The 12,047-nt window shown below is 39.5% G+C and overlaps 1 protein-coding gene across 7 annotated transcripts in view; it reads right to left on the reverse strand.

The window, feature by feature from the left end:
• SLC4A7 (solute carrier family 4 member 7) overlaps positions 1 to 12,047 on the reverse strand; it is a 113,615-nt gene that overhangs the window by 60,961 nt on the left and 40,607 nt on the right. For all 7 annotated transcript variants that reach the window (XM_064277407.1, XM_064277411.1, XM_064277406.1 and 4 more), the window contains exon 2: positions 4,770 to 4,851. In XM_064277407.1, the coding sequence (XP_064133477.1) occupies positions 4,770 to 4,851 (82 nt within the window). The remainder of the gene's footprint in view (positions 1 to 4,769; positions 4,852 to 12,047) is intronic.

The raw sequence follows: 12,047 nt of genomic DNA on the forward strand, positions 1-12,047 counted from the left end.
TCTCTTTTTACATAAATTTTTATGATAATACAATATTAAACTTGCAAGTTGCACAAATAGTATAGAACTGTCATTACATGTTTTACTGATATTCATTGTTTATATTTGGTCCCATTTGTCTTATATTCCCTCTTTAAATTTTTTAAATTATTTGAAAATAAGTTGTAGACATCGTGCCCCTTTCTCTCTAAATAGTTCGCCATGTATATGTAATTAACGAATTCAGTACAATAATGGAAGTAAGTAAATTTAACACTGACACAATTATCTAATCTACATTCCATACACAAATGTTGGCAACTGTCCCAATGATGTCCTAATTTAGGGCTAATTTTCCTTCCCAGCCAAGAATACAATCCAGATTCGTGCACTGGATTTAACTGATTTAACTCTTTAGACTCCTGCAATCTAGAAAAGTTACTGGCCTTTCTTGGTCTTTTTTGACATGTTAATAAGACTAATCAGCTGCCAATATACTGAAGTTAAAAAAGCAAATAATGACCTTTAAGCCAAAAGAGGGCTAGACCTATGGAAACACAACCAACTAACTTACTGTTTAAACATCTCCATACCCGGCACTCTGCCAGACACAGGGCAAGCACTCACTGAAGGGCTGTAGAAACTAACAAACCTCAGTTACTTGAAGAAATTTTACCAGTGAATCCCAGATTTTAAAAACCAATGACACATGGTTTCATTTCGTGATGATGGAAATATTCTAGAATTGGAGAGTGGTGACGATGTATAATTTAAAACCCCAAAACCCACTGCTGTCAATTCCGACTCATAGCGATCCTATAGATCAGGGCAGAACGGCTCCATAGGGTTTTCAGGGAGTGGGTGGCGGATTCGAACTGCTCCCCTTCTGGTTAGCAGCTAAGCTCTTAACTATTACCGTGCCACCACTGAATTATATACTTTACAATGGTGAATTTTATGTTATGTGAATTATGCCTCAGAAAATAAGTAAAAAAACAATCATAACAAAACCAGTATTTAGGGACCACCTCGAGAATAGATTTGACACATGAACAGTAATGACTGAAGACCAGACAAGTTGTGGGATGACATCAAGGACATCACATATGAAGAAGGCAAAAGGTCATTAAAAAAACAGGAAAGAAAGAAATGACCAGAGTGGATGTCAGGAGAGATTCTGAAACTTGCTCTTGAACATAGAGTAGCTAAAGTGAATGGAAGAAATAATAAAGTAAAAGAGCTAATGAGAAGATTTCAAAGGGTAGCTTGAGAAGACAAAGTAAAGTATTATGATGATATGTGCAAAGACCTGGAGTTGGAAAACCAAATGGGAAGAACATGCTCAACATTTCTCAAGCTGAAAGAACTGAAGAAAACATTCAAGCCTCGTGTTCCAATATTGAAGGATTCTATGGACAAAATATTGAACGATGCAAGAAGCATCAAAAGAAGATGGAAGGAATACACAGAGCCACTGCACCAAAAAGAACTGGCCAACATTCAACCATGTCAGGAGGTAGCATATAATCAAGAACCGATGGTACTGAAGGAAGAAGTCCACGCTGCACTGAAGGCAATGGCAAAGAACAAGGCTCCAGGAATTGATGAAATATCCATTGAGATGTTGCAACAAACAGATAAAACACTGGAAGCACTCACTCGCCTATGCCAAGAAATTTGGAAGACGGCTACCGAGCCAATCGACTAGAAAAGATTCGTATCTGTCCCCATTCCAAAGAGAGGTGATCCAACAGAACGCAGAAATTATGGAACAATATCATTAACATCACATGCAAGTAAAATTTTGCTGAAAAGAATTAAAAAACGGTTGCAGCAGTACATTGACAGGGAACTGCCAGAAATTCAAGCAAGGTTCAGAGGAGTACGTGGAACCAGGGATGCCACTGCTGCTGTCAGACGGATCTTGGTTGAAAGCAGAGAAAACCAGAAAGATGTTTACCTGTGTTTTATTGACTATGCAAAGGCATTCAACTGTGTGGATCGTAACAAATTATGAAAAACACTGGGAAGAACTGGAGTTCCGGAACACTTCATTGTGCTCATGCAGAACCTGCACACAGCCCAACAGGCAATTGTTCAAACAGAACAGAGAGATAGTGCATGGTTTAAAATCAGAAAAGGTGTGCATCAGGGTTGCATTCTTTCACCAAGTTTATTCAATCTGTATATTGGGCAAATAATCAGAGAAACTGGACTATATAAAGAAGAATGCAGCATCAAGACTGGAGGAAAATTCATTAACAACGTGCATTATACAGATAACACAACCTTGCTTGCTGAAAGCAAAGAGGACTTAAAGCACTTAATGATGAAGATCAAAGACTACAGCCTTCAGTATGGATTACATCTCAACATAAAGAAAACAAAAATCCTTACAACATCATGAAAAACTGAAAAAAGATTGAAGTTGTCAAGGCTTTCATTTTACTTGGATCCAAAATCAATGCCCATGGAAGCAGCAGTCAAGAAATCAAACAACCTATTGTATTGGGCAAACGTGCTGCAAAAGATCTCTTCAAAATGTTAAAAAGCAAGGATGTTGCCTTGAGAACTAAAGTGCAGTGATGTGAGCCATGGTATTTTCGATCACCTCATGTGCATGCAAAAACTGAACAATGAATAAGAACTGATGCCTTCGGATTAGGCACTGGCAGAGAATACCGAACGTACCATGGGCTGCCAGAAGAACGAACAAATCTGTCTTTGAAGAAGTACAGTCAGAATGCTCCTTAGACGCGAAAATGGCAAGACTTTGTCTCAAGTACTTTGGACATGTTATCAGGAGTGACCAGTCTCTCAAGAAGAACATCATGCTTGGTAGAGTGTCAGCAAAAAAGAAGACAACCTTCAACGAGATGGACTGAGGAACAATTGTGAGGGTGGCACAGGACCAGACAGTGTTTTGTTCTGTTGTCACTATGAGTCAGAGCCACCTCAACGGCACCTCACAAAGACAACATAACAAAACTCAATAATTTTACTCTTTCTTTTAGTGAAATTATTTCCTTGAGAACACCAAGAAAAGCAGAAACGAAAGTCCATTTCTCATCACTGTGCACTGAGAATTATAAAGTTTTACTCCAATTAGGACCATATGAAAATAAATTCTATGAGTTTGCAGTTTAGAATGACAAGATAAAATGTAAAGGCATACCAGAATCCAAAATATTGAGTGCCTGGACCATAATGATTTTGCTGCTTTTATTATAACCCTTACTGCCCTCCATTACCATTTTTTCTTTCCTTTTTCACCTCCCCTTACTTTACTCCATCAAACACCTAGTTACTCAAACTCTCTGAGAGAAACTTGATCTCTCCCTCGAACTTGATAATGAAATACAGATGTGTGCAAAGTAGGCAAGGTTGGGGTCCTGGGGTAATTAAGGATGGTAAGAAAACACAGCCACACGCCTCTCTCTTCACGTTCTAGGTCACGTATATTTGAGGGCTGACATTAAACAGTAAGCAAAGAATGAAATATATGGCTGTACATCTGACTTAATAAAATTATTGCTAAAAAATGTAACTTTATTAGTTCCTGTAACTCAAGATCTGATAGGAGCTTTCCGGTAACTTAGTTTATTTATACAAGCTCTAAAAGGCCTAGAATTTCAAAATCAGTTTCAAAAGATAATAGTTTTGTTAATCTCAGAATGTAAATGAGAATCTTAACTGTGTCTCTTTCCATCTCCTTTCTAAAAGCAACAGATGTACGGTCCCTTATGGTAATAGCTCTCGCAGAAGACTTTTAAGGACACAGTTTGCAAAAAAGACCAAAAGTCTATAAAAACATTTGCCCTGAACACCACCTTAACCAAGTCTTCATGGCTAACATCACTAATAAGTCATGTTAGTATCATGTGTCCGCTGATTTGATGCAACGAGGGGTACATTACCTCTGTGGAATTCTTCCCAAATAGCCATAACCTCAGTATACTCATGCAACAACATGAGACAAACCCAAGTTGAAAGACATTCTACAAAAGAGCTAACCACCACTCTTCAAAAGTGTCAAGGTCATGAGAGGCAAAGAAAGACTCAGAAACTGCCAGAGGTTAGAAGTGCTGAGGAAACACGACCACTCAACAGACTATAAAAACCAAACCCTTTGCTGTCAAGTCGATTCTGACTCATAGCAACCCTGAAGGACGGAGTAGAACTGCCCCTAGAGTTTCCCAGGAGCACCTGGCGGATTCATGACAGTGAAGCATACGATGGTTACGTAAGATGTTAACACTGGAAGAAGCTGGGTGGAGGGTACACGGTAACTCATTTGCTCTACAATTCTATGGTGAGGTCATGGTAGCATTTTAAAAGGCTGATTGAACAGACCTGTGAAATAAACATTTAGATGATGACTAATAATTACTGTGGCTTATTGGTCTGGTACTCTAGTTTGCTTATAATACAAATTACCCAGCCTGCTAGAAATAAGGAAATAAAATTTTCCAAGTTAAGTAATGGTGCCACCAGTTTAAAAAGGACTGTGACATCTGTTATGCCAATAATCTCAATAAACAGTAAATAAGCCAGAAGGGCACGTGTGGTGGGGATTATTCCTGGGGGTGCTGGCGATGTGCTATCTCTAGATACAATGTGGCCATGTGGGTGTATGCAGTATTCTTCTTCAAACTGTTCTCAGGGAAGTACAGAGCACTCTACCTCACAACAAATTTCAACAAATAGTATGTAAAACTCAAAGGTCAGTAACAAACTTTCATTAGTAACTTACCCTGCTAAATGTAGTAAGTTATTCTAAAGAAACTTACTTTCTAGTTCTTCTTTTTCAAACTTGGTATTCACAGTTGAGCTGGTTTTGCCAAGATCCACAACAGCTTCTTCATCAGGACCCTAAAAAAAAATCATTCTCATTCATACACCAAATAAAATTTTACTAAGGCCCTACTACGTGTCTTACTCGGGATAGCCAGAAAACATACCAGACTCCCTGCCTCTCACAGAACTGAGTTCTTACTTCAGCTAATTGTGTCCTTTTTAACAGACATACAGAAGGCTTCCTCTTTTTTTTTTTTAATCCACAAGAGACCATTTAAAATTTCACGTTGTCCCTCCTTCCACCACGTCGATTCTTACCAAAATGACCTCAGGGTTTCCTCAGGTAAAACAGAAACCATAAAACTATGACTCAACAATCGCAGAAGGCCTAAACCCAAATAGAAAACGTACTTGCCTAGAAAACAACCTTTTGCTGTTTTTGTGGAAATAAAGTTTTCTTTGGATGTCCACATTCAATTCAATGAACATAAAAAAGCTAAACAGTTTAATTACATTTCTTAGGATTTTTAGAAGTTTGTATTTCTAAACACTCAAACATACTAAAGGATTACTAACTAACTGACACATGTATTCACTTCCTTCTCAATAGAAAGACCCTTCAGATCAGAGATTAAAGACAGCCTGGAGTGGGAGGGACCCTCAGATGTCAATATGGAATACCTGCTTTCTTGTTTTCTACTCTTAGGTCCTCAAATTAAAAGGAAAACACGTAACTCAGCTCTATGAGATTATGATTAAATGTATAAATACTCAAAAATGAGTCAATGAAGTTTACACTTAGAATAGTAGTCAATAAGGTGAAGACTTAAGTGCCACAAGAAATCCATGGTTCTGTAAAGCTCAGCCTTGTTAAGCGGATGGTCTGGCAATAAGCATGTCAGTGTAAAGCTTCATCCGCCACTAAACACTGTAAAGGACACATAGAAAATCATGACAGAAATTTTAGTCTACAGATGTAACATGCAATACCGCTTTCACTCTTCAGTTAACCAAAAGCCACTTAAAGTTATAAGGACTTTTTGCCTTTCTACAAATGAAAAGACATGCCAAAATTTAACAGCTAAGGAGGTTCTAGCTTTGAGCTGTAAAAATAGACATTTATAATTCTGTTCCATTCATTTCACTTCAACAAAAAGACCAAAAAATGCTTAAAAGTAAAATAACGCATAGGCTATTTTTAAGGGGAAAAAAATCTTAACTTCCTTCTCAACTTCTAACTTAATTTTCAACGGAGCATTAAAATCACTGTTAACTACTACGAACTTACTATGCACAAGATTCGGTGCCACAGGACAGAGAAAGATGAACAAGTCCTCTTTCCTCAAAAAAGTCTTCAGTTTAGTCCTGGGCTCTAGCTAAGGGCATTGGAACCAGTTGCCACTCACTGTGCACACACACCTGGCATAGGGCCACCACTCCAGGCTTTACTGGGTGTCCAGCAGAGGGCACGAGGCCTCAGACCTCACCTGAAACGGACACAGAGTCCCTACAGCTGCACCTGGACCAGGTGGGCAAGGAGGACCGGGACAATGTCACTAGCCACTTCCAGATTCCTCTGGACAGTCCATTCTGTTTTAAATGACGAAAACTACAGAGCAGCATACAATCAGCAGGGACAGTGGACAAGGACCCTGCTGTGCTCAACAGAGACCACAACTGGGAGACATTATCGGAGGTTACTCTTTAAAAAGGTATCTTTAGAGGGCAGTCAAGCTTTTGAAAGGACATACAAGGGTTCCGAATGAGAACTGGCTGATATTAAACAGCCTATCTGGACTTCAAGGAGCCTTGGCGGCACAGTGGTTAAGCTTGGCTGCTAACCAAAAAGGCCAGCAGTTTGAGCCCACCAGCTGCTCCAAGGATGAAATATGCGGCAGTCTGCTTCTGTAAGGATTACAGCCTTGAAAACCCTATGGAGCTGTTCTACTCTGTCCTACAGGGTCACCATGAGTCCGTGATGGCTACGGGTTTGGTTTCGGTTTACCAGAGCTTCAATGGTGCTAAAAATTGGATCATGGCATCTGTGCTGTGTGTGCAGTACAGAGAGGAACCCAGAGTAAGAAACATCATTCAGCAGCAAGCCATTCACCTCGGCGAGATCGTATACTACCATGCTTTGTCCAGGTATCGAACAAACGACGATACCAGGAAAAGGAGGACCCGGGAAGCAGCGAGAGGACCAGAAATGAGAAGGAGCGGGGAGCATGGTGAAGGGGTCAATCACTCAAAAGCAGTCAGGGTAGGCAAAAAGATCGGCAAAAAGAAATAGATAAGTACCTACTTCAGGCAAACTGAGAGAGACAGAAAGTAGGAAGAGGTCACCAGGGGCTGGGGGAGCGGGGTGCAGATTGAGAGCAATCAGTCAATGGGTACAGAGTCTGCTTCTGAGGTGATGAAAAAGTTTTGAAAATAGTGATGGTTGCACAACACTGTGAATGTAACTACTGGCAGTGAATTATACACTTAACAATGGTTAAAATGGCAAACTGTCTGTTATATATATTTTAGCACAATAAAACTTTAAAGAAAAAAACCTAAATGCAACGCAAGATCCCAGATCAAGTTCTGAACCGGGGGAAAAAATACTAAAATGGGCTTTATGGGACCACTGGTGAAATCTGAGAAAGGCCTTTAAGTTAGATGATGATACGATATCAATGTTCGCCTTCCTGACTTGGATCATGGTACCACTGTTATATGAGTGAATATTCTTGTTCTTACGAAATACACACTGGAGTGTTTCTGGGTAGAGAGGCATCATGTCTACAACTAACTCTCAAATAGTTCAGAAAAATAACCCTGGTGGCGTAGTGGTTAAGAGATATGTCTGCTAACCAAAAGGTCAGCAGTTCAAATCCACCAGGTGCTCCTTAGAAACTCTATGGGGGCAGTTCTACTCTGTCCTATAGGGTGGCTATGAGTCAGAATCGGCTTGAGGACAACGGGTTTTTATACTTATAAAAGCAAATGTGGCAAAAGTGTTAAAAATTGGTAAATTTGGGTGAGGGACATGCAGGTTCTTTGTACTATTACTGCAATTTTTCTGGATGTTTGAAGTAACCACAAAATTTTATAACTTTTAAAAAGAATAAAGCTAGTCAACAATGGAAAAAAAAAAAAAAGGAAAGGGACAATTTTCTGGCTCAGATGGAAGCAAAGTACTACAGATCTCCTGAAACAGAAGGGACACAACAACTCTAAATAAAAGACATAATGGAATTTGTTCTCTTCTAAGGTCTGGTCCTTCCTTATGCTTTAATTGGTACCTCTGTAGGCAAAGTGCAGTCAAGATTTGAAGGCAAAAATAAATACAACCTTTGAGAAGCTGCCTTTCCTGCCTAAATTATTCCCATCAAATATGTAAACCAAGCAGAATCTCTTAGCCTCATGTACTTCCTAGGAATCTGACATTCTATGAGGTCCTCGAGTAAAGGAATATGGCGGTAAAATGTGGCAGTAAGGCGGAAAACGGTGGACTTTCTGACAGCCCTCGCTTCCGTCGATCTTCAGTAAATGGTACTCTACCTGGAAGGTGGGTCTGTTATGTAATGCCTTTAACAGTTGTCATTTTGTGACATGGAAGTGAGCTGCAGAATATTTCGCAGAGCAATGTACCTGTGCACTACAACAGGTACTCTCCCTAACAAACACCCTCAGAACACTTGCTGAGCAGCTCTGTCTTCTGAATACTTGCAAGTTTTTTTTCAGTGTTAAAGATCTTGAGTAGACCACTTGCCTGTTTGTTTTAGGTTCGGTACTCTATGCTTGAAGTACAGGAAAAGCAGGTGTTCGAATTACTTCAAGCATTTTTTTTAAGACTTGTGTATGACTAAATAAACAAGTAAAAACGGCTGTTAAGTTCTGGGGGCTTTTTTTTTTCTTTTAAGTAGACTTTATTTTTAGAGCAGTTTTAGGTTTACAGAAAAATTGTGCAGGGAGCAGAGAGAGTCCTGTATAACCTCTTCCCCTCTACGCGCTGTCTGTCCCACTGTTAACATCTTGTATTCTTGTGGTATATTTGTTACAACTGATGAACCAATACTGATACGGTATTCCTAACTAAAGTCCATAGTTTACAAGGTTCATTCTTTGTGTTGTGGAGTCTTGCGGTTTTTTGACAAATGCACGACATCAAAATGTGTCCAACATTTTGGTATTATTCAAAACAGTTTCACTTGAATTAGGACCATCCTCTCGTTGGACATCGCAGTCAACTGGCACAATACAGGTCAGAAAGTTTATATGCTAAATCCTAAGCTGGTGAGCAGTGTCTGGGGTCCTAAAAGCCTGAGAGCAGCCATCTAAGATACAACTACTTGTCTGGAGAAAAAGAGAAAGCAGGAACCAAAGGGTCAAAGAAGAAATTACTCTACAAGACTAATAGTCCTACACAAACCACAGCCTTGACTACTCTGAGACCAGAACTAGATGGTGCCCAGTTACAACTACCAACTGTTCTGATCAAGGGCACGACAGCTGGACCCTGATAAAATGGGAGAAAAATGTAACAAACCTCAAAATTCCTACCAAAAAAGAAAGACTTACTGGACTGGTTGGGACTGAAGGACTCCCGGAGGCTGTTGCCCTGATCGAATCTTCAGCCCCTGAACCAAAACCAGCCCCTGGATTCACTTTTTAGGTAAATAACAGATTGACTCACAAAACAAAGGTTATCACCCATATGTACTGTGCTTCTTTAAAAAAATCATTTATATGAAACCAAACGGTCAACAATTACTTTAAAACAAAGATGAGAATATAAGGAGGCAGAGAAACTACATTAACGGAGAAGGAATGACCAGAACAGAAATACTGACAACGTTCATGCATCATGAAGAATGTAACCAATGCCACTGAAAAATGTGCGTAGAAATTGTTGAATGCGAGCCTGAGCTGCTACGTAAACCTTCACCGAAAACACAGTATTATGTTAAAAAGAAAAGAAAAGTTTCAACTGCCCTAAAAATGTGCTCCGTCCATTCCTCCCTCTCCCCTCTCCTGGCAACCACTGATCTTTTCACTGTCTCTATACTTGTGCTTTGTCCACAATGTCAATGGCTGGAATCATAGTACACAGGTGTTTTAGACTGCCTTTTTTCACTTAGCAATATGACTGTTTTTGATCGATATTACGATCATAATAATATGACCCTTTAAATATTTAAGTAATAACGTGATCATTTAAAATACAAAAAAATCTGAATGTGTTTAGGTTAGACAGGGTAGAGGGAAGTAGTCCCAGTCAGTGTTATGGTGGGCATTCCAGTTTGAGTGGCACGAAGAGTTGAAGTCTTGTCTCTTACTTCGCAACATCCTTGAGCAGGTCGCTGAGTTTGTCTGAACTTGTTTCCTTATGTAAAAAAAAGTGAGAGCTGAGCTCAATGACTTCTTATAAGCTCCTTAACTCTAACTTTGAAAGGCAAGCTGTCTTGCTCTTACAGTCTCTGAGAATGGTACAGACTTTCATTTGTATTTAGTTAGGGTGGTATTCATTATAACATGTGAAAAAAATATACTTAGATGAGTTGGTATGTCCAAAATCCCACTGCCATTGAGTTGATCCTGACTCACAGCAACCCTACAGGACAGAGTAGAACTGCCCCACAGAGTTTCCAAGGAGTGCCTGGTGGATTCAAACTGCTGACCTTTTTGGTTAGCAGCTGTAGCACTTAACCACTACGCCACCAGGGTTTCCGAGTTGGTATAAAAAATCACTATAATATATGAAAATTTTAGGAACTATTCAACTTAAAATATCCAATTTGTAGACTAATATATGCAGTATCATCTGAATAGAACAACCCTTCCCTTGGTACTGAGCTTTAAAAAATGACACAGTTTCGGTTTCTGATTAAAAACAGGTTAAAAAATTCCCTTTAATTGTATTAAATACAATTTAATGCAGGTTGTTTGAAACATGTCTTTTCATACGACAGCATTAGAATGCCTTAATATAATAAAAAAAAGTTATCCCTCCGAAAGTCTTCAATAAAATAATAAAAACAGGATACAAAATAGAAAAAAATTAACAAGACAAGGAAAACAATGCGAAAAATTATAGAGCACAGAAGGAAAGGGTAGTCTAAAATACACTATATTGATATTTAACCACATTGAATCAGTTAAAAAAACAATGAAACAAGTGCTTCAAGTTCCAACTCTGTATTATCGAAAACACATCCTCCTCTGCCCTAAATGGGAGAAGTCCTAGGGTGGCAGTTCAGGGCTTTATGCCAGTGGAACAGCAGGTGAGTGGGAAAGAGACACAGGTAGGCCAGGATATCAGTCACACTCTTCTACTTCTAGCATCAGAGAAGATACTTCCAAGTCTACCATGCTACCCTTACATAAAAGAAGGTGACGTCTCTCCAGTCAACCACAGAGAATGTCAGGAACTTTGCGTACGCTCGAAAACGGAGCGTAAATGACGACTAAGAGGAGGGAAAAACATGCCAGATCTAAAAAAAAAAAAAAAAAATTACCATCGAGTTAATTCTGACTCACGGCGACCCCATGTGTGTCAGAGTAGAACTGTGCTCTGTGGGGTTTTCAATGGCTGATTTTTGGGAAGTAGATCACCAGGCCTTACCTCCAAGGCACCTCTGGGTGCACTCAAACCTCCAACCTTTCAGTTGGCAGTTGAGCATGTTAACCAGGCTTAAAAAGTTATACGGAAAGAACAGAGCCCTGAGTGCGAGCCCACGCAGTCATCATTTTACTAACTGGATACATCTCTTTATATATCTTGGTCTAAATCCCCAGCTATGAAGTAGTGGGTTGGGTTAAGGTCCTTTCTAGGTTTAAAACTCCTTGACAATAAGCCTAACCCTTCACATTATCAGACTCACGGGAATTTTACTCAGCTCTTTTGAGTCTTTTTAAGTTCAACATAAGTGAAACGGGACTCAACTTACCCAAAGCTCCAGGTGACCATGACAATTTTTTCTCCCATCCCCAGACATCATGTGGGAAAAATTATTCTCCTCAGGTATGAAAGGGTTAAGCTGGCATATCTATCACATTTCAAATAGACAAAGCACCAGCTTCACAACTAGACATAAATATAAAAACAATACATAAACTCATGACCAAACGGCAGAAACTCAGCAATGGATCCTAAAATCAGAGTGATGTGATACTAGACTTAAAAAAAAAAAACCTGTTGCCATCAAGTCAATTTCCGACTCATAGTGACCCTATAGGACAGAGGAGAACTGCCCCAGAGGGTTTCCAAGGAGTAGCTGGTGGAT

This window comes from Loxodonta africana, chromosome 27 (genome assembly GCF_030014295.1).
Source record: "Loxodonta africana isolate mLoxAfr1 chromosome 27, mLoxAfr1.hap2, whole genome shotgun sequence".
Lineage (NCBI taxonomy): Eukaryota > Metazoa > Chordata > Mammalia > Proboscidea > Elephantidae > Loxodonta > Loxodonta africana.